Here is a 23,424-nt window from a genome sequence, read left to right as displayed (position 1 = left end):
CCCTCTTTTTCATCCTCCTCATCCCCATTTTGAATGCAGAGCATGCGCACATGGACACCTACCATGTCCTTTTCTAACTTTTTCATTCACTGGGAGGCGGCCTCTTCCAGAAAACTCCTCTCCCAGATCAATCAGAGCTTCCTTTACTGCTTCATACCCATGCAAGACCACCATGGGCTTCATGCCAAAATACAGAGTGAACACAGGGCCGTAGACTTTTGAGAGCTGGGAATGGAGATGCATGTAATAGCAAAAGAAGTCAATATTTGATAATACATTATGCCTGATGCAGAACGTGTTATCATCCAACAGTTATGTTTTTCTTCTGCCACATACAGCCTAAATATTCCTGAATTCAATACCTAAACATGATGGTGATTGTTACAGCTTCCACTAATGGATGAACTGCAATGCCAGGCAATGGCCAAAGTAATTGGTACACGACAACTAATCCTCATATCAACACCTTCAGCAAGTTTATTTGCTCCACTTATAAATAAGGAAACCATAGTCAAGGAATTCCATTTCATGCCAGTGTCCCAGAGTTACTATATATAGAGGATTGAAATTTGAATCTTTCCTTGTTCAACTTCTGATCCTTGAATGATATATGATTCCTCAAAGCCCACCTTTAAACCAACACCCAGCTGACTGCTTCAGAGTTACATGTAGAGTTCTTCCCATGAGAATTCTCATTCTCCAGTCCTGTAATGAATGCTATGATTATTGTTTGAAGGATAGTTGACTTATAGTACTGTTACAAAACTACAGTACTAGTTTCAAGATTACAGCACACTGATTCAGTTTTATATACATATATATGTATGTGTGTATATATACACATATATGTATGTATATATGTTTGTATATATACATATTGTACAATGTGTATCACATGTGTATATATGATTCAGTTTTATGTATATGTATACATACATACATGTACGTATATACATACACATGTATAATATATATAATACATAAATATAGAACATGTTATTTTTTCAAATTCTGTTCCATTATAGGCCATTGCAAATTGCTGAATATACACAATTCTATATTTTAAAAAAATAAGATCAAATGGTTCTAACGCCCAGCCTTGTTTGAGATCCGCTGGTGTCACTAACACAGAAAGAGAGGACACATCATAGAGGCAGTGCCAGGACATGCAGCATCTCATGGAAGAACATCATCTTCCATCCTGCGGCATTCACAGGATACAGACGGCAGCTTCCTGCAGAATCCAAATGAATGCTGCTGCCGCCAGTTGGACCCTGACTGACGACTTCTTTCTTTCACTCACTCACGCTGGTCTTGAACACAGAGCTATTTCCTTCATACCAAGCCCAATGTGCTTCTTCAGAAAAGTTCTGTTTTCATAGAATTGACCATCTGAACAAAATACACAGCTTATATAGTACACGTCTTCTGCAAGGAGATTTTTTTATTGCCAAACACTTCATTACCAATTTACCTTCCGCCCCAAATCACAGCAAATGGCTGTGATATAAAGAAGGGAAGCAATACTCTAGCTTTTGACACCTTATTATTTTGATTGCTCCATTCAAAGAGCAATGCTCTTCTACTCACAAAACACATTATTTTGTTTCTCTTATGGCAATGACAGACCTAAAAAAAAAAAACCAAAATGGGAAATATCAAAGTTTATGTATATATATATATAATTGTTTTAGTTTGGCTTAATTTACTCACTGTTTTCAGGACATTGGAGGAGCATAAAGTCTACTTACATTATTTAAAGATTTGCTGATGTCCTTAACATCTAACTGTAGGATGTTTCCAAGAATCGGGAGAGGAGTGGGGCCCGGCGGGAGCTTCCCTCTCCCAGAGCTCTGTTTCCAGAGTGAGAGGAGAAGCAGAGAGCAGAGGCAGAGCACCAGGGCCACAGCCAGATCCATTGCCGCCGTCTCTTCTCACTCAGATGGCTGTCAGCATGAAGTCTAAAGATTTCATAATAATCCCTGGTAATTCACCCTTGGCCTTTCCCATATAAACAGGCCAATCAGTTATATCCACTTTGCACTCTATTCTGAGTAGACTTTACCCCACTGATAAAAATCAAAATAAACTGTCCTTTAGTCTTGTTTTCTCTGTGTCCAGTGACCGCTCTGGAGATTCTGGTTTAATCACAGTAGATGGTGTTCCAGTTATAATTTTACAAAGTGTTTCCATTATGCAACCAAGATTGAGAACTAGAGAAATAAAAGATCTAACGACAAAACGGGTTTGAAATTCTGGATTTAAATCAATGACCAGCTGTGAATGTATCACTTTGAGGACAATCACTGTAATACATACCCTCTTTATTTGAAAAGAATGCTCTATCTAATGCTAGGTATTTTGTCCTTGAAAGTGAAAGACTTCGAAGTATTTGAATGCATTGTACTAACATTGCACTTGTGGCTGTTTAGTCACTAAGTTGTGTCCAACTCTTTGTGCCCCCATGTACTGTAGCCTGCCAGGCTTCTCTGTCCATGGGATTTCCCAGGTAAGAATGCTGAAGTGGGTTGCCATTTCCTTTTCCAGGGGATCTTCCTGACCCAAGGATCGAACCTGCCTCCCTGCATTGGCAGGTGGATTCTTTACCATGGAGCCACCACAGAAACCCAACATTACTGTTACCTATTCATAAGATAGTTATGATGACATGTTTGAGAAAATCAAAATGGAGTAACTGTGAGCAGTCATTGTGGATGTGATTTCAGACACGTTCCTGCATCACTGACTACTTCAGTTCTGAACTGTGTCAAACTCAAGGAGTCCACCAGCCATTTGCAAAATGATATATACTGGTAGCTATTAAATACAAGTTTATAGTTTCAAACTGCCTGCTTCACAACTATTTAATCATTTCAGACACAACCAACCTTTGCTTAACAAGCATCTTTACATCTTTCCATCTCCAATCCTAATTCTTTTCTTTTTCCTTGGCTTAAGACAACACTAATTTATTATCCTACAATTCTAGAGGTCACAAATCTGAAAATTAAGGTGTTGACAGGGCTGCATTCCTCCTGGAGGCTCTCAGGAGAATCCATTTCCTTGTCTTTTCCAGTTTCTAGAGGCCACCTGCATTCCTTAGCTCATACCACCTCCTGCATCGCCAAGGTCAGCAGCACAGCATCTTCATAGCTCTTTGATCCCCTTGACCGCCTCCTTCATGGACTCTTACAATTCCACTGGGCATACCAGGTAATCCAGGATGATTTTCTATTCTAAAGATCCTTACTTTTTAAAATTTTTAATTTTTTGTACAATTATTAAAGGTTACTTTCCATTAACAATTATTACAAAATATTCAATCCTAATTTTTGACACAATTTGTAATTTTTGCCCTTATAAACTTCCTCATTTTGTAGTGTGGAAGAACACGGCTTAAGTACTTCCTGGATATGTGTCTTCTGAGCAACAGTCCTAACAAATCCCAAATAAACACTTGATTTCAACCAGATCTCCATTCTGGAAATTCATGGTTAACAATAACATAATTCAAGCATCCTGAATGACTAAAGACATATAAAATAGTTGTCTAAGTAAATCAACATGACTTTTACCTGGAAATCCCAGGACTACACCAACAAAACAAACACTGGAAGGTAGAGATGGTAAATTTGTGTTTTTCAAAAGAGGGAAAGGGAGATTCTGGGTAAAGAGGATAACCATCCAGTGTCACAAGGCTCATAATAAATAAAATTAGGATTTAAACTGAAATTTTCTGATGCCAATTGTGATGCCCTCTCATATATACCACAGCTGTCTCAGGAACAATTTTAGGAAAAAAACCCCACAAAACCAAATACCCTAAAATGGTACTCTGAATATGCACCATGTTGACAGTTCACAAAACAACAGGCATCACAATAAATGCATCTCCCTGGACCCCAAGGTGAAAAGGGTCATAGATTCTCAAGTGGAGAAATGTTAATAGCGTACTCTCCCCTCCTCATAAACAAAAAGATAAAACTTGCTCAGGCAATAGAAGGAAGAGCCTTTCTAAGCCTCCCAGTTGCCTCCAAACCCAAATGCTTTGCTGCCCCTTGGAGTCTGACTTTGTCAGAAATAATGAAATAAAGGGGGCTTCTCCTGTAGCTCATCAGCAAAGAATCTTCCTACAATGCAGGAGATGCAGCAGGAGCTCAGGTTTCAGCTCCAGAAATCCCCCTGGAGAGGAAATAGCAACCCACTCCAGGATTTCTTGCCTGGAAAATGCCATGGACAGAAAAACCATAGCCTTGACTAGACAGACCTTTGATGACAAAGTAATATCTCTGCTTTTTAATATGCTGCCTAGGTTGGTCATAATTTTCCTTCCAAGGAGTAAGCATCTTTTAGTTTCATAGCTGCAATCACCATGTGCAGTGATTTTCAGTTCAGTTCAGTTCAGTTGCTCAGTCATGTCCGACTCTTTGCAACGCCATGAGTTGCAGTACGCCAGGCCTCTCTGTCCACCACCAACTCCCAGAGTTTACTCAAATTCATGTCCATCGAGTTGGTGATGCCACCCAGCCATCTCATCCTCTGTCATCCCCTTCTCCTTCTGCCCTCAATCCCTCCTAGCATCAGGGTCTTTTCCAATGAGTCTTCTCTTTGCATGAGGTGGCCAAAATATTGGAGTTTCAGCTTCAACATCAGTGCTTCCAATGAACACCCAGGACTGATCTCCTTTAGGATGGACTGGTTGGATCTCCTTGCAGTCCAAGGGACTCTCAAGAGTCTTCTCCAACACCACAGTTCAAAAGCATCAATTTTTTGGCGCTCAGCTGTCTTCACAGTCCAGCTCTCACATCCATACATGACCACTGGAGAAACCATAGCCTTGACTAGACGGACCTTTGTTGGCCAAGTCATGTCTCTGCTTTTTAATATGCTATCTAGGTTGGTCATAACTTTCCTTCCAAGGAGTAAGCAGTGATTTTAGAGCCCCCCAAAATAAAATCAGCCACTGTTTCCACTGTTTCCCCATCTATTTGCCATGAAGTGATGGGACCAGATGCCATGATCTTAGTTTTCTGAATGTTGAGTGTTGGGGCAGTGTGTAATTTCCTCAGTTCTGTCTCATTACAACAAAAAATTGAAGCAATGGACCAGTATTTCAGCCCTTGGACAGATCATGTGACAGCTCTCAGACAGATCAGTGTTACAGCTCTGTGTTACAGCTCAGTTTTATTTAGAAAATAAAGGAAAATACATCCTTGAGGCATGAGGGCATGGTGACCCAAAAGACGCGAAGAGGAGAGAGAGAGAGCGAGCATGTGAGAGAGACCCCCAGCCCTTTGGCTCCTTTTTTATGTTTTTTCTCATCCTCCTAGACCTGCCCTGTGTATACTGGCCTAGCCAGGAGTGCTGCTTGTTCTACCTGAGGTCCTCATTCCGGTCCTTGGACCTTCTTTTGTTCTATTTTCATGGGCTTTTCCCTTCCTTGTCTTTTAGTCACCGCCATTCTGGACTCCTTTTTCCTATTCTAACTACCTAACAAAAGGATACTCCTAATAGGCATTTGAATTTTTTCTGCTAGAATTACATTGAAGATATTTGCATCCATCATCATAAGGAATCCTAACTAACCTGTAGTTTTCTTTTCTGGGTAGCATCTTTGCCAGACTTGGGAACCACAGAATTTCTGGCCTCAAAAAAAAAAAAAAAAAAAAAAAAAAAAGAATTTTGAAGTGTTCCCTCCTCTCACATTCTGAAAGACCTTGAAAAGGATTAACATTAATTCTTCTACATTTAAGTATTTAAAACTCACCAATGAAACTAGGTGGTCCTGGGCTTTTCTTTGTCAGGAGGCTATTGATTACTGATTCAATTTCCTTAGTCTTTGTATGTCTTTTCTAACTTTCTTCAATGGCATATAATTGGTCATAATAGTCTCTTATGATCCTTTTATTCTGTGGTAATGTTGTACAGGTTTCTCTTTATGATTTTATTTATTTGAGTCTTATTTTTTCCTTAGTCTAGGTAAAGATACGTCCATTTTTTTCCCTTTTCTAATACAAGCATTGCATGCTGTCTATTTCCCTCTTTGCCTTTACTTAGCAACAGTTGACATTTGCAGCTACACAGATGTACCTAGAAGTGATCATGCTAAGTGAAGTAAGTCAGAAAGAGAAGGACAAATACTGCATGATATCACTTATATGTGGAATTTAAAATATTACACAAATGAACTTATTTACAAAATAGAGTCACAGACATAGAAACCAGACTTGTGGTTGCCAAGGGGGAGAAAGGTAGGAGAGGGATGGATTGGGAGTTTGAGACTAGCAGATGCAAACAATTAAACATAGGATGGATAAACAAGGTCTTACTGTATAGCACAGGGGACTATATGCAATATCCTGTGATGAACCATAATAGAAAAGAATATGAAAAAGAACATATACATATACATAACTGAATCACTTTGCTTCACAGCAGAAAGTAACACAATGCTACAAATTCAACTATGTGTTTGTGGTGGTGTAGTCTCTAAGTCATGTCCAATCCTTTGCAACCCTGTGGACTGCAGTCCGCCAGGCTCCTCTGTCCATTAGATTTTCCAGGCAAGAATATTGGAGTGGATGCTATTTCTTCTTCCAAGGGATCTTCTCAATCCAGGTATTGAAACCACATCTCCTGCACTGCAAGTGGTTTCTTTACTGCTGAACCATCAGGGAAGTCATTTCTAGCCATTTACTTTCAGCATATGAGTGTCCTCAAATCTAAGATTTTATTTTTTCTTTCAGAACTCTGAGGATATGTTCTATTTTCTCTCATGTCAGTTTCTGCTCTAAAATTTACTGACAGCTTTGTGGAGTCCCTTGTATATAACAAGCTGCTATCTATGGTTGCTTTCACTCTCGTGGTCATTGATTTTTGACAACTTAATTATTGTGTGTCTCAGAATGGATTACTTTGATTTTTTTAAAATCTGAGATTCTTTATACATCCAGGACTTTTATGTTCACTTCCTTCCCAGATTTGGAAGATTTTCTGACATTGTTACCTTGAATAAGCTTTTTAGTCCTTTCTCCTTCTCTCTTCTCCTTCTAGATTCATATTGGTCCATCTCATGGTGTTCCAGAAATCTCTTAAGTATTCTGTTCTTTTTCCTATTCTTTCTTTCAATCCCCTGATTGACTGACTAATCTCCAATGATATATATTTTAGATCACTGATCACTTCTCCTGATTCAGTCTGCTGTGCACCCTCTAATGATGTCTTAGGTTCAATTATTATATTCTTTAATTATCTGACTTCTGTTTGGTTCCTTTAAATTGTCTCTTGTTGAAATTTCTGCATTTCTTTACTGTTCTCCTGAACTCAGTAATGATCTTTGTGGCTGTTATTCTGAATTATATTTTTGTTCCATCATGTATCTTCTGCTTCTTCATTTTTCTTGACACTCTGCATTGGTGTTTGCACATTACACCAACAGTCAGTTCTCCCAATCTACAGTAACTAGTCTCATGTAGATGAAGAACCTCACCAATCAGTTCAGTCAAAGATTCTGAAGGTCTCAAACTTGCATGCTAGTGCAGCCTACTTTTCTGTTCTAGCTGTCACCAGGTTTCTTCAAGAGTCCTGTCAATGTTCCAAGACAGGCAAGATAAAGTGAGTTCCTCATTCAAGTCCCCCGAAAAGCTGTTATCCTTTGGAATGCCAGATGTACTGGCTTATAATTTGGAGAAACATCATGACCTTTTTGCACATTTTCTTCCATTTTGTATGTGCACTATGCACAAAAGAGGGAGAGTCTGAGAACTGACTCATCAAATTACACCTTTTATTTCGAACATGCACAGGAGAGGGCTGTACACTGGTAATCACTAACCATCTTGTTATATTTTGTAGTGATTACATAATAATACTCAATATTAGACAATTATTAGCATATGTGATGGCCAATACAAATGTTACAGAATATGGAGAATAGCAAATACATTTCTGCAGTGAAACAGCACAATGAGATGAGAGGTCAGAGAAGGAATTCTCAGGAAAACTGAAGGGAAAGAGGTGAGTGATGCCCTGAAGATAAACAGTTGAAGCCAGATGATCTAGAATTCCTCACACAAGAATGAAGCAGAGCTCGTAAGAAGGCGGCACAGAAACTAACCCACTGGCAGCTGGGGTTGTGTCAATGTCCTTTGGGTCAACCACAGATTTCAAGGCAAATTTTTGTAAAATTGTGATCAGGAATAAAAACAGTTCCATGCAGGCCAGACCCTCTTCCACACAAATCCGTTTCTCTGGAAACACAAACACATAGAGTACATATACTCCTTGAACGTTGTGTTTCTGGCTGTCAGAAAGAGACTATGCAGTAACCATTTGATGAATGTTTCAGTGAATGGAAGGAAGGCAGAATGGCTGGATAGACAGATGGACAAAGGGTAGACATACATGCTATCCACTTACATCCTATCTTAGCGAGTATCCTTCTTTCAACAAACATTTACTGAGTATCAGTACTATACCACATACTTCATTAAGTATTCTCATACTATAGCTGCAATTTGATATTTTCAAGTTCAATCTTTCTCTAGGAACACACATATATTCATTCTATTTTCTGTTCTGATGGTCCAATGTATTTCTTTCCATTCTCCACAGCCTCTGTTCTCTGCTCTATTTACTCTTCATCAACCTTGAAGTTTCAAAGATTTATAACACAGAGTTTCTTTTTTCTAAGATGCACTTTACTTACAGTTTCAGAATGTAGCTCAAACTTTATTTCTGAATTTGAAAGAACTGGGTCACCTCTCCAAGCTCCAGTAATCTAGCCCAACAATGATGATGTATTAAGGGGAAGGAAAGTGTGTGGACATTGTGATTACTGCCCCGCATCATGGAAAAAAGAGTATTTTTTACCATTCCTAGCTCAGGATGTCAGTTCCAGCTGATGCCCGAAATGTATCCTGCTCTCTGAAGTGATGAAGAAAATAAACTTGTGTTACCTGATGAGAAAGCCATGGAGTATTCACTCTTCTTAAAGTTGCCGCTCTCATCCAGGAATTGGTCAGGGTCAAATACCTCTGGGTTGGGGAATTCTTTGTCATCATGTAGCACAGAAGTCAGTGATGTTAATACATCTGTGCCCTGGAAAGAACAGATGAAGATAAACTGAACTACACAGAAGTCCTGGAACTGGACAAATGTTGCAAACCATTTAGTCCAATTTTATGACTTATGGATGAGGAATCCTAGGCCCAAAGAAGGGCTGTGGCATTTTGAGCAAGACAGTGGCAGACAGAGCAAGGAATAAACAAAAATTAAAGATGAGTGGCAGTGATGTTGCTAAAGTAAACCTCAAGAGCATTTGGAATAGTGAGTACATGGGCCCTAGGGTGAATCCATTTTGCTTATCACCACATTTGGACACGGGTGTGCGTCCCCAACAGCTGCTTCATCACTTCAATTTCCACTCTTCTCATATGTGGACAATGGTTTGAAATGGAAATCACTATTGGAACTTGAGGTGTTTGGAGTTATCTGTCCATAGTACTTTGTAAACAGATATCTGATCTAGTTAAAAATAACTCTTCTGTGAAAGTAATAGGTACTAGAGCAACTATTAGTGCTTATCATTTTCATGCAGATTGTCTTATTTGAAAGTATAGGGCAGATTTCATTACACATTAGTCTCAGTTTAGAAACAGAAACAATGATAAAATTAGAAAAATATTTCTACAACAATTCAGCATATGATCACCCAAGGAAGTTGCATCAATAAATGCTAAAACTGTAGAGTGAATGGTTGAGAAGTTAGATTTACAAAGACCTGAAGTACTACACCATAGACTTTTATTCAGTTCAATTCAGTCACTCAGTCGTGTCCGACTCTTTGCGACCCCATGAACTGCAACACACCAGGCCTCCATGTCCATCACCAACTCCTGGAGTTCACCAAAACCCATGTCCATTGAGTCAGTGATACCATCCAACCATCTCATCCTCTGTCATCCCCTTCTCCTCCTGCGCTCAATCTTTCCCAGCATCAGGGTCTTTTCAAATGAGTTAGCTCTTTGCATCAGGTGGCCAAAGTATTGAAGTTTCAGCTTCAACATCAGTTTTACCAATGAACACACAGGACTGATCTCCTTTAGGATGGACTGGTTGGATCTCTTTGCATTCCAAGGGACTCTCAAGAGTCTTCGCCAACACCACAATTCAAAAGTATCAATTCTTTGGCACTCAGTTTTCTTTATAGTCCAACTCTCACAGCCATATATGACCACTGGAAAAACCATAGCCTTGACTAGACGGACTTTTGTTGACAAAGTGATGTCTCTGCTTTTCAATATGCTGTCTAGGTTGGTCATAAATTTCCTTCCAAAGTGTAAGCGTCTTTTAATTTCATGGCTGCAATCACCATCTGCAGTGATTTTGGAGCCACCCAAAACAAAGTCAGCCACTGTTTCCACTGTTTCCCCATTTATTTGCAATGAAGTGATGGGGCCAGATGCCACAATCTTAGTTTTCTGAATGTTGAGCTTTAAGGCAACCTTTTCACTCTCTTCTTTCACTTTCATCAAGAGACTCTTTAGTTCTTCTTCACTTTCTGCCATAAAGGTGGTGTCATCTGCATACCTGAAGTTATTGATATTTCTCTTGATTCTGGCTTGTGCTTCCTCCAGCCTAGCGTTTCTCATGATGTACTCTGCACATAAGTTAAATAATCTGGGTGACAATATACAGCCTTGATGTACTCCTTTTCCTATTTGGAGCCAGTCTGTTGTTCCATGCCCAGTTCTAACTTGCTTCCTGACCTGCCTACAAGTTTCTCAAGAGGCAGGTCAGATGGTCTGGTATTCCCATCTCTTTCAAAAGTTTCCACAGTTTATTGTGATCCACACAGTCAAAGGTTTTGGCATAGTCAATAAAGCAGAAATAGATGTTTTCCTGGAATGCTCTTGCTTTTTCAATGATGCACTGGATGTTGGCAACTTGATCTCTGGTTCCTCTGCCTTTTCTAAAACCAGCTTGAACATCTGGAAGTTCATGGTTCATGTATTGCTGAATCCTGGCTTGGAGAATTTTGAGCATTGCTTTACTAGCGTGTGAAATGAGTGCAATTGTGTGGTAGTTTGAGCATTCTTTGGCATTGCCTTTCTTTGGGATTGGAATGAAAACTGACCTTTTCCAGTCCTGTGGCCACTGTGGAGTTTTCCAAATTTGCTGGTATTTTGAGTGCAGCACTTTCACAGCATCATCTCTCAGGATTTGAAATAGCTCAACTGGAATTCCATCACCTCCACTAGCTTTGTTCATAGTGATGCTTTCTAAGGCCCACTTGACTTCACATTCCAGGATGTCTGGCTCTAGGTGAGTGATCACACTATCATGATTATCTGGGTCGTGAAGATCTATTAATTAAATATAAAAACAAATGAAACTCTCCCAAGGAGAAATCTGGTAGATACTACTTTATTATGTGAAGAACGCCACATACCAATAATAGGGTGACATTATGTATCCCTAACTCCCAAATAAATTTCAGTGGAAGACACAAATGCATCTACATAGCTGTCTAAGCAAATAGTAACTGAAATCTAATGTCTAGAAAATAATCACCTGCTGCAAAACTACTAAATTGAATTCTTCACAAACTTAAATGTTGAAAGAAATACAAAGCAAAGAGAATTGATAACAGGAAACTAAAGAGAAAAAGTAACCAAATTATATGCTTGTCCTTAGGCTACACACTAAATTGCAAAGAAAAAAAAGTTATAAAGTATATTTTAGGTAAATCATTTTTGAATTGAATCTTTAAATACAGGCTATACATTAGATAATATGATTGCATTCATGGTAACTCTTGAGTGTAAATATTATTGTTCTGTTTATACAAATTATTGTTAATGAGACATACACACTAAAGTAGTGAGGTGTTAATGGGTAGATGGACAGATAGATAAACTGATATTAATGGAAGAAATTTTTACATACTGAGGTATGGGGAAGTCATTCTGGCTTATACTTCATTTAACCTGAATTTTATTTGAAGGAAAACAGCTTCTTTGTGGCCTATCAAACATACATTGTCCATCTGTTTAATCATTTTTTAAAAGGGTTGACTGACCAGAAATAGAGAATATTAAAAATACAGATTAAATGTTCTTGGGACATCAAAGCTGAAAAGACTCCCTTCCCAGGCATCAAGGCCATACTGACTTTGTAAACATGCTGATGTTTGGGGAAAAAAACGAAAACTTGAAGGAATGTTTTCCTGACTTGCTTGATGTACTTTGTTCTGACAAGATATAAAACTGTGCTGCAAATCATGCTTCTCCACAGCAGCTCTTCAGAGTGATCTGAGAGGCTGTCTCACAGGCTTACACCTAAATTTGGCTCAAATAAAACTCTCTTCTATTCCTAATATGGCTCATGATTTCACTGAGTTAGACATGATTGTGATCCATGTGGTCAGTTTGGTTAGTTTTTGGTGATTGTGGTTTCCATTCTATCTGCCCTTTGAGGGATGAGGATAAGAAGCTTGTGGAAGTTTCCTGATGCGAGGGATACCAGAGACTCCAGGACAATCACGCAAGTCTGGCTTAGTCTCTTGTGGGGTCACTGCTCCTTTATCCTGGTGTGCACAAGGTTTTGTCATGCCCTCAAAGAGTCTGTTTCCCTGGGGTTTCTCTGTCCTTTTGCCAGATCCCCAGGTTGGGAAATCTGTTGTGGGCCCTAGAACTTTTGCAACAGTGTGAGAACTTCTTTGTTATAACTGTTCTGCGGTCTGTGTGTTGTCTGCTCTGTGGCTCTATGGTGGGCCAATGGCAATCTCCTCCAAGAAGACTTATGCCACATGCTGCACCTCCCAGGTATGGTGCAGTCAGAGTCCTTGTCCCCACAGCAGGTCACTGTTGGCCCATGCCTCCACAGGAGACACTCAAACACTCAAAGGCATGTCTGGCTCAGTCTCCTGTAGGGGGTCACTGCTCCTTGCCCTCAGTCCTGGTGTACACAAGGTTTTGTTTGTGCCCTCTGAGCATCTCTGGTGGGTCTGAGATTTGATTTTAAACACAGTTGCACCCCTCCTACAATCTTGTTAAGGCTTCTTCTTTGCCCTTGGATGCAGGGTATCTTTTTTTGGTGGGATCCAACATTCTCTTGTTGATGGTTTTTTATGGGACTGAAAAAGGTCAGTTTTCATTCCAATCCCAAAGAAGGGTAATGCCAAAGAATGTTCAAACTATGGCACAATTGCACTCATTTCACATGCTAGCAAAGTAATGCTCAAAATTCAACAAACCAGGCTTCAACAGAACATGAACCAAGAACTTCCAGATGTTCAAGCTGGATTTAGAAAAGGCAGAAGAACCAGAGATCAAATTGCTAACATCTTTTGGATCATAGAGAAAGCAAGAGAATTACAGAAAAATATCTATTTCTGCTTCATTGACTATCCTAAAAGCCTTTGACTGTGTGGATCACAATAAACTGTGGAAAATATTTAAAGAGATGGGACTACCAGACCACCTTACCTGCCTCCTTAGAAATCTGTATGCAGGTCAAGAAGCAATAGTTAAAACCAGACATAGACCAATGGACTGGTTCCAAATTGGGAAAAGAATATGTCAAGGCCGTATACTGTCACCCTGCTTATTTAACTTGTTTGCAAAGTACATCATGTGAAATGCCCGGCTAGATGGAAGCCCAAGCTGGAGTCAAGATCACCAGGAGAAATATCAATAACCTCAAATATTCAGATGACACCACACTTATGGCAGAAAGCGAAGAGGAACTAAAGAGCTTATTGATGAAAGTAAAAGAGGAGAGTGAAAAAGTTGGCTTAAAACCCAACATTCAGAAAACTAAGATGATAGCATCCAGTTCCATCACTTCATGGCAAATAGATGGGGAAACAATGGAAACAGTGGCAGACTTTATTGTTGGGGGCTCCAAAAATCACTGCAGATGGTAACTGCAGCCATGAAATGAAAAGACAGTTGCTCCTTGGAAGAAAAGTTATGACCAACCTAGATAGCATATTAAAAAGCACAGACATGACTTGGCCAACAAAGGTCTGTCTAGTTAAAGCTATGGTTTTTCCAGTAGTCATGTATGGATGTGAAAGTTGGACTATGAAGAAAGTTGAGTGCTAAAGAATTGATGCTTTTGAGCTGTGGTGTTGGAGGAGACTCTTGAGAGTCCCTTGATTGCAAGGAGATTCAACCAATCCATCCTAAAGGAAATCAGTCCTGATCATTCATTGGAAGGACTGATGTTGAAGCTGAAACTCCAATGCTTTGGCCACCTGATGTGAAGAACTGAGTCATTTGAAAAGACCCTGATGCTGGGAAAGATTGAAGGCAGGAGGAGAAGGGGATGACAGAGGATGAGATAGTTGGATGGCATAATCAACTCAAAGGACATCAATCAGAGTAAACTCCAGGAGTTGGTGACATACAGGAAGGCCTGGCGTGCTGCAGTCTATGAGGTTGCAAAGAGTTGAACACGACTGAGCAACTGAACTGAACTGAATGCTGTTTTAGGATTGAGGCAATGATACGACAGAGAATAGACAATAAGCAGGCAGTTTTAAATAGAGTAGAAGGGATAGTTAGCATGCAAAAAAGCATATTTTGTAAACATGTCCCTAGACTAGCAATAATTTTTATGATACATTTATAATCTCCAGGGCCCCAGTGACATGTCTATTATTATATAATAAACACAATTAAGACAGATTAAACTCACTGAATGTGTTCCCTTGTTAAGTAAAAAGTCATTTCCATCAGTAACATTGGCTTCACACATGCTTTTGATTTCTCAATTCAAAATTACTCCAAAGTCATTAAGAAAAGCAGTGTTCTAGTAAAACAATATTATTAGTGTTTCCATTTCTTGGATTTGATTTGGAGATACAGAGGTTATGTGTACACAGCCTATCATTAGTACAAAAAAATATCAAAGAAAACCTAAATAAACAAATAACTTTCCTTGTCACATGTCTAGACACTCAATATTGTGAGGATGGCATTGCTAGAGTAATGTCACACAAAAGACAGAGAGGAAGTTCTAGGAATCAGTCCCTCTGCTGAACAACTACTGGCTATGCACAAAGGGTCTGCACAATTATTTTTGTGCCCTGGAGATTAAACTCTTGCAGCATTCAGGGGTAGGCTTAGATAAGTGTGTCTGGTACATAAATCATACCAACGTTTTTAAGTCAGTCTCCCAAGCAATACAAATAAAAGCAAAAATAAACAAATAGGACCTTACTCATTTTTGCACAGCAAAGGAAACCATAAGTAAAATAAAAAGACAACATACAGAAATGGAGAAAAACATTTGCAAATTATGTGATCAACCAGTGCTTAATTTCCAAAATATACAAAGAACTCATCCAACTCAACAACACACACAAAAAAAAATCCAATTGAAAAATTGGCAGATGACCTAACCAGACATTTCTCCACAGAAGACATACAGATGGTCAAACCAACAATCTAAATTCTGTACCCTTCAAAATTTCCTTAAAAGGTGAAGGAGAAATGAAGACTTTCTGAGCAAACAAAATTGAGGGAATTTGTTGCCGGTTGAACTGCCTTGTAAAGAATGTTTTAAAAATCTTTAGAGAGAAAGAAAATCACATAGGTCAGAAACACATTGACATAAAGAAATGATTATAAAGAAGGAATGAGTGACAGTAAAATAAAAAGTTTTACTTTATTGCTCTAACAGATAAAAATTTACAGAAAATAATAACAGTGCATTTGATTATGTAATGGTTATGAACATATATATAAATATACATATGCTTATAAATAAGTGGAATGAACCACAACAATGATACGAAGGATGGAAAGGAAGAAGTATAGTTATTTTTTATAAGAGACATTAACTGTAAAGTGTAATGTATTATTTGCAAGTGCATCAGAGCATTAGAATATGTGAGGCAAAACTGACAGAACTTTAGGAAATAGAAACAAAATGAATAAAATAATTACAATAAATTTAACTAAGGAGGTGAAAGATCTGTACACTGAAACTACAAAACATTGATGAAAGAAAACGAAGAGGACCAATTAATGAAAGATATCCCATGTATATGAATAAGAAGAATTAATATTGTTAAAATGCCTATAATACCAAAAGCAACCTACAGATTCACTGGAATCTGTATGAAAATAGAACTTTTCACAGAAACAGAAAAAAATTTAAATTCATATGTAAGGATTTCCCTGGTGGTCCAGTAGTTAAGAAACTTCCTGCCAATGCAGTGGACATTGGTTCAGTCTCTGGTCCAGGAAGATCCCACATGCCGTGAGGCAACTAAGCCCATGTGTCACAACTACTGAGCCCAGGCACCTTAGAGCCTATGCTCTGCAACAAAAGAAGCCACCACAGTGAGAAGTCCATGCACCATAGCTACAGAATAGCTCCCACTTGCTGCAACTAAAGAAAGCCTGTGCAGGAATGAAGACCCAGTGCAGTCAAAAGTCAATAATTAAAAAAAAATTTAAATTCATATGGACTGGACCCACTGCAGTATTCTTGCCTGGAGAATCCAATGGGCAGAGGAGCCTGGTGGGCTACAGTCCATAGAGTCACAAAGAGCTGGACACAACAAAAGAGATTGAGAATGCACGCAAACATACATTAAATACATAAAAAATTTTCAAGCTTTCAGTTCAGTTCAGTCCCTCAGTCATGTCCAATTCTTTGCGACCCCTTGGACTACAGCACAACAGGCTTCCCTGTCCATCACCAACTCGCAGAGCTTGCTCAAACTCATATTCATCAAGTCGGTGATGCATCCAACCATCTCATCGTCTGTCATCCCCTTCTCCTTCTGCCTTCAATCTTTCCCAGTATTAGGGTCTCTTTTCAAATGACCCTGTTCTTCGCATCAGGTGGCCAAAGTATTAGAGTTTCACCTTCAGCATCAGTCCTTCCAATGAAACTTCAGGACTGATTTCCTTTAGGATGGACTGGTTGGATCTCTTTGCAGTCCTAGGGGCTATCAAAAATCTCCAACACCACAGTTCAATGCCAAAGTATCAATTCTTAGGCGCTCAGCATTCCTCATAGTCCAACTCTCACATCCATACATGACTACTGGAAAAACCATAGCTTTGACTAGATGGACCTTTGTTGGCCGTCATGTCTCGCTTTTTAATATGCTGTCTAGGTTGGTCATAGCTTTTCTCCCAAGGAGCAAGTGTCTTTTCATTTCACGGCTGCAGTCACCATTTGCAGTGATTTTGGAGCCCCCCCCCCCCCCCCAGTAAAGTCTGTCACTCTTTCCATTGTTCCCCCATCTATTTGCCATGAAGTGATGAAACCGATGTCATGATCTTAGTTTTCTGAATGTTGAGTTTTAAGCCAGCTTTTTTATTCTCCTCTTTGACTTTCATCAAGAGGTTCTTCAGTTCTTCTTCACTTTCTCCCATAAGGGTGGTGTCATCTGTGTATCTGAGGTTATTGATATTTCTCCCAGAAATCTAGATTCCAGTTTGTACTTCACCCAGTCTGGCATTTCGCATGATATACTCTGCATATACTCTGCGTATTCCAAGCTTTCAGTTCAGTTCAGTTCAGTCACTCAGTTGTGTTCGACTCTTTGCGACCCCGTGAATCACAGTATGCCAGGCCTCCCTGTCCATCACCAACCCCCGGAGATTACTCAAACTCATGTCTGCCGAGTCGGTGATGCCATCCAGCCATCTCATCCTCTGTCGTTCCCGTCCCCTCCTGCCCCCAATCCCTCCTAGCATCAGGGTCTTTTCCAATGAGTCAACTCTTCGCATGAGGTGGCCAAAATATTGGAGTTTCAGCTTCAAACATCAGTCCTTCCAGTGAACACCCAGGACTGATCTCCTTTAGGATGGACTGGTTGGATCTCCTTGCAGTCCAAGGGACTCTCAAGAGTCTTCTCCAACACCACAGTTCAAAAGCATCAATTTTTCGGTTCTCAGCTTTCTTCACAATCCAACTCTCACATCCATACATGACCACTGGAAAAACCATAGCCTTGACTAGATGGACCTTTGTTGGCCAAGTCATGTCTCTGTTTTTTAATAGGCTATCTAGGTTAGCCATAACTTTCCTTCCAAGGAGTAAGCGTCTTTTAATTTCATGGCTGCAATCACTGTCTGCAGCGATTTTAGAGCCCCCCAAAACAAAGTCTGATACTGCTTCCACTGTTTCCCCATCTATTTCCCATGAAGTGATGGGACCAGATGCCATGATCTTAGTTTTCTGAATGATGAGCTTTAAGGCAACTTTTTCACTCTCCTCTTTCACTTTCATCAAGAGGCTTTAAAGTTCCTCTTCACTTTCTGCCATTCCAAGCTTTACTGAGTTTTAATTGACAGGTAAAAAATTATTTAATTGAAATAGAAGAACTCTCCAGACCAATTGGGATTCCCTGGTGGCTCATCTGGTAAAGAATTTGCCTGCAATGCAGGAGACCCCAGTTCAATTCCTGGGTTGGGAAGATCCACTGGAGAAGGGATAGGCTACCCACTCCAGTATTCTTGGGCTTCCCTGGTGGCTCAGCTGGTAAAGAATCTGTCTGAACTAAGGAAGACCTGGGTTTGATCCTTGGGTTGGGAAGATCCCCCAGAGAAGGGAACAGCTCCCCACTCCAGTGTTGTGGCCTGAAGAATTTCATGGACATACAATCCATTGAGTTGCAGAGTCTGACATGACTGAGTGACTTTCACTTCATTTCACTTCCAGACCAATTAGGCAAGAAAAATAGATAAAAGACATTCAATTTGGATAGGAAGAAGTAATACTATGACTATTTGCAAATAATTTAGTATACATATAGAACTGACACAAAAAATTACTAGAGATAATAAATGAATTCAACACAATTCCAGAGTATAAGATCAATGCAAAAATCAATGTTCCATTCTTTATTTCTTCTCTGCTCTTGTGATTTGATGACTATCTTTAGCATTATGCTTGTATTCCTTTCACTTTTTTTGTGTGTTTGTACCTATTGTAGAATTTTGGTGTGGTTACCATGAATTCTATATACAGAGATTTTTGATGTGCAGTTACCATGAGGTGTGTGTGTATGTGTGTGTGTGTGTGTGTGTGTGTGTGTATGGGCTTCCCAAGTGGCTCAATGGTTAAGAATATGCCTGCCAATGCAGGAGACATGGATTTGATCCCTGGGTGAGGAAGATCCCCTGGAGGAGGAAATGGCAACCTGCTCCAGGATCCTTGCCTGGAACATTCCATGGGCAGAGGAGCCTGGCAGACTACAGTCCATGGGGTTGCAAAGAATTGAACACAACTTAATGACTAAGTGTGTGTGCATGTGAACACACACACACACACATCAAATGACACAATCAAAGATGCAAAAAAAAAAAAAAACTTATGGGATGGGAAAAAATATTTGTATTTCATGTATTTTATATATATAATATACGGGTTTAATGCCCAAACTATATAAACAACTTTTACGTTCAACAACAAAAACAAGCTCCCCAATTTAAAAAGGGCAAAGGGACTTGAATGACATTTCTCCAAAGAAAATATAAAAATGGTGGACATACTATACTAAAATCACATAAAAATATGTTCAACATTATTGGTCATTAAAGAAATGGAAATCAAAGCCATGACAAGATACCACTTTACATTAACTAGGCTAGCTTTAATAATTACAAAAATTAGAAAATATAGCCTCCAACTAATAAAAATAAACGGAAAAAAAAAGAAAATACACATTGGCAACTATGTGGGTAAATAGAACCTGTGTACATTGCTCATGGGAACATGACTGCTGTAGTCTCTGTGGAAAAGTTTGGCAGTTCCTCAAAACCGAGACATAAAATTACCACATATCCCATCAATTCTACTCATAGAAATATACCCCACAAAAATGAAAAAATGTCCATCAAAAAACTTGTACACAAATGTTTACAGTGAAACTATTCATAAGATTCAAAGATAGAAACAACACAGATGTCTACCAATAGATGAATGTATAAGAAATTACAATAAGTGAAAACATGGAATATTATTCAACTGTAAAAGAAAGTAACAAATCACGGGTGCATGCAACTTAGATGAACCTCCTAAACACTATACTAGATCAAAGAGCTAGAAACAAAAGGGGCAATGCTATGAGAACTTTCATATGATAAATACATAATAGGCAAATTCATAGAGATATAAAGCAGATAACAGGTTAACACATGATGTGTTAGTGATCATTTAATGGGAGGGTATATTTCTGCAGAGTGATGGAAAAGTTTTGAAATTAGAGAGATCAAGTAATCACGCAATAGTGTGAATGCACTAAATGCCATAAACTGTACACTTCGAATTGCCAGTCCAGGTTTGATGCATGAGACAGGGTGCTCAGGGCTAGTGCACTGGGATGACCCAGAGGGATGGGATGAGGAAGGAGGTGGGAAGTGGGTTCAGGATGGGGAATACATGTATACCCATGGAGGATTCAAGTCATTGTATGGCAAAACCAATACAATATTGTAAAGTAAAATAAATAAATTTTAAAAAAAGGAAAAAGATAGTGAAGGATCAATCTCTTAAGGATCAATCTCCGACCTTCAGCATAACATTTTAACTAGGGAAATTGTTTCTATTACATATTTCCATAGAATCATAAACATCTATTCTCACAGCACCCCACATATATTTATGAAAGTTTCATTGTCTTTAGATTCTGACATCCATGATGGCAGGGAGTGTATCTGTCAGACTCACCTTTGTATCTTTAGTTCCTAGCACAGTACTTGTTGAATACGTAAAGAGATGAACAAATTTCACAATGTAGGCACCAAGGATTTATTAAAGCAAGGATTTTTAAAGAAAATAAATAACTATATGTAAAATCAATTATAAATCATTATATATTTATATAAATATTACAGTGGGTTGCCTCCAAAAAGATATGTCTAAGTCCTAACCCTCCAGTACCAGTGAATGTGACCTTATTTGGAAATAGGGTATTTGCAGATGTACTTAAATTAAGGATGTCAAGGTGAGATCATATTAGATGTAGAATGGGCCCTAACTTCAAGAACAGTTTCCCTTATGAGAGAAAGGAGAAGGAAATTTGACACACAGACACAAAAGAGAGAAGGCTATATGAAAATGGAGGCAGAAATTGGAGTTAAGCTGCCACTAGCCAAGGAATGTCTGGAGTCACCATAGGCTGGATGAAGTAAGGGATTATTCACTCCTGAAACATTCAGAGGAAGCCTGACCCTGCAAACACATTGATTTTGGTCTGGCCTCTAGAAATGTAAAAAGATAAATTTCTGTTGTTTAAAAAAATAAATAAATAAAATAAAAGAGATAAGTGTATGGTATGTGACTTTCACCTTATTTTTTTAAATGACATTACTCCACAAACTGATCTACAGATTTCTTGAGATCCCTACCAAAATCACTACTGTCTTCCTGGCAAAAATTGATGAGTTTACCCTATAATTAATCTGAAAATACAGAGCACTGAGAATGGCCAAAATACTCTTAAAAATTAAGTTAGAGGACTCACACCTCTCCATTTCAAAACTAACTATAATACAAAGCTAGTAACTAAGATGAACAGATAATGTGTTATTACGGTATAAGGTTTACATATAGGCTATTGGGAAAGATTTGAGGTTACACAAATAAACCCTTCCACTGACTGAATAAAATGATTTTTGACAAGGGTGCCATAATGGTTCATATGGGGAAAACAGTCTTTTCAACTAATGGTGCAGGGTTCAGAGCCTCAGATACCAACCTTGAACTCCATGTCTATGACAATTCATTTTACTTTACACTCAATTAAGGCTTCTTTCTTTCATTCACCTACTCTTTCCCATCACACACCTTTGCACCTCTACATACACTATTCACCCATCTGAAATTCCTTTTCTTTTCCTTCATGCAAACATATTGAATTTATTTTCAACCACCTGATATGCAGAAGTCTGGCTAGATTAAGTCATTCTTTTCCATTCCCTCATACAGTGTGCGCAGCGATCATGCTCATCTTCATATTATACTACTATATTTGTATTTTATACCTTGTTTGAAATTGTTTATTTTTCATCTGAGGTGTCATTCTGACTGTTCTTAGGTAGACTGCTGCTGCTGCTAAGTCACTTCAGTCATGTCCGACTCTGTGCGACCCCACAGACGGCAGCCCACCAGGCTCCCCCGTCCCTGGGATTCTCCAGGCAAGAATACTGGAGTGGGTTGCCATATCTTTCTCCAATGCATGAAAGTGAAAAGTGAAAGTGAAGTCGCTCAGTCGTGTCCAACTCTTAGCGACCCCATGGACTGCAGCCCATCAGGCTCCTCCGTCCATGGGCTTTTCCAGGCAAGAGTACTGGAGTGGGGTGCCATTGCCTTCTCCAGACTACTAGTACTCAAAAAGCAAGATCAATTTTTCCACTTATTTAAAAGTTAAATATTGTGTCTTTCATAATGCTAAGTGCACACAGTATATGCACAGAATAGGTACTTAAAATGCTTGTTGACATTACTTACTTGACCACTGAAACATTCCTAGTAAATTCAAAACTATTCAATGAATCACAAAATGCATAAGCAAAGAACTGAGCTGTCACTAATATTTTACCTGCTCCATTTTGATCAGAAAACAATCAATAAAGTCTTGAGGATTGTTAATGTCCAGGGATGCTTGGTGTTTCCTTGGTTGCTCCAAAAAATAATTTTGTGAATGAGCTGCATTGTTAAGTACTCTGTTATGACTCCCTGGGAAATAATCAAGGAGAGCAGGGAAAGTATTGCAGATCTAGAAGAGAAAGTAGTAGTTTCTTAAATAAAAAACACTTAGTGAAGGTTTACTTAATATGCCAAGCCCTGGTGAGCAAATGTGGTATAAATATTAATATAATATGGTCTTTGTATTGAGAGAAATTTTCACTTCACAAATATATAATTTTCTTTGTTGACAGATGTATTTGAGGGAGAAAATTATGACCATGGATCACTATGATAATTCTTTCCTATATTTGTGGCTCAGATGATAAGGAGTCTGCTTGCAATGCAGGAGACCTGGGTTTGATCTCTGGGTCGGGAAGATCCCCTGGAGTAGGGCATGGCAATCCACTCCAGTATTCTTGCCTGGGGAATCCTGTGGACAGAGGAGCAACCCTATGGGCTGCTGTCCATAGGGTTGCACAGAGTCGGACACAACTGAAGCGACTTAACATGCATGCTTGCATACAACAAAGGAGAATAGTTAGGGACATTAAAATATTTTTTGTTGAATGAACAGCTGAAAGAATCATATGTAGAATCAGCAGAGGTGAAGCTAATGTTGGGACCAGTGTGAGGAAAGCAGGAGAGACTCCATTTTGAAGCTTGTCATCCATCTTAAAAATGATATGAACTGGGCCTGAACCCTGCCCAAGAGTGAGGAAACCGTTGCTAGTGAAAACTAGGTCTCCCGGAGACTTC

At 39.0% G+C, this 23,424-nt stretch overlaps 2 protein-coding genes across 8 annotated transcripts in view; both read right to left on the bottom strand.

Annotated features, from left to right (window-relative positions):
* LOC133070273 (cytochrome P450 2C18-like) overlaps positions 1-1,985 on the bottom strand; it is a 94,896-nt gene extending 92,911 nt beyond the window's left edge. For 6 of the 7 annotated variants that reach the window (XR_009696118.1, XR_009696116.1, XR_009696117.1 and 3 more), the window contains exons 1-2: positions 1,752-1,984; positions 63-225 (exon numbers count right to left, since the gene is read on the bottom strand). Coding sequence is in view for 4 of the 7 variants with exons in the window: in XM_061162235.1 (XP_061018218.1) it covers positions 63-225; positions 1,752-1,919 (331 nt within the window). In the remaining 3 variants the exon portion in view is untranslated. Of the gene's footprint in view, positions 1-62; positions 226-1,751 lie in introns of all 7 variants that reach the window. The other variant, XM_061162232.1, reaches the window with a different exon arrangement.
* Positions 1,986-8,067: 6,082 nt separating this feature from the next.
* Positions 8,068-22,588, bottom strand: LOC133069889 (cytochrome P450 2C42-like). The gene is made up of 3 exons (XM_061161340.1): positions 22,580-22,588; positions 8,958-9,099; positions 8,068-8,249 (listed from the first exon to the last, which is right to left on the bottom strand). The coding sequence occupies exons 1-3, from the start codon at positions 22,586-22,588 to the stop codon at positions 8,068-8,070; spliced, it is 333 nt and encodes a 110-aa protein (XP_061017323.1).
* Positions 22,589-23,424: the final 836 nt, after the last annotated feature.

The sequence above is a fragment of the Dama dama genome, chromosome 15, assembly GCF_033118175.1.
Source record: "Dama dama isolate Ldn47 chromosome 15, ASM3311817v1, whole genome shotgun sequence".
In the NCBI taxonomy this organism is placed as follows: domain Eukaryota; kingdom Metazoa; phylum Chordata; class Mammalia; order Artiodactyla; family Cervidae; genus Dama; species Dama dama.
The sequence above is the reverse complement of the archived record's forward strand: the minus strand, read 5'-3'. Positions and strand labels throughout refer to the sequence as shown.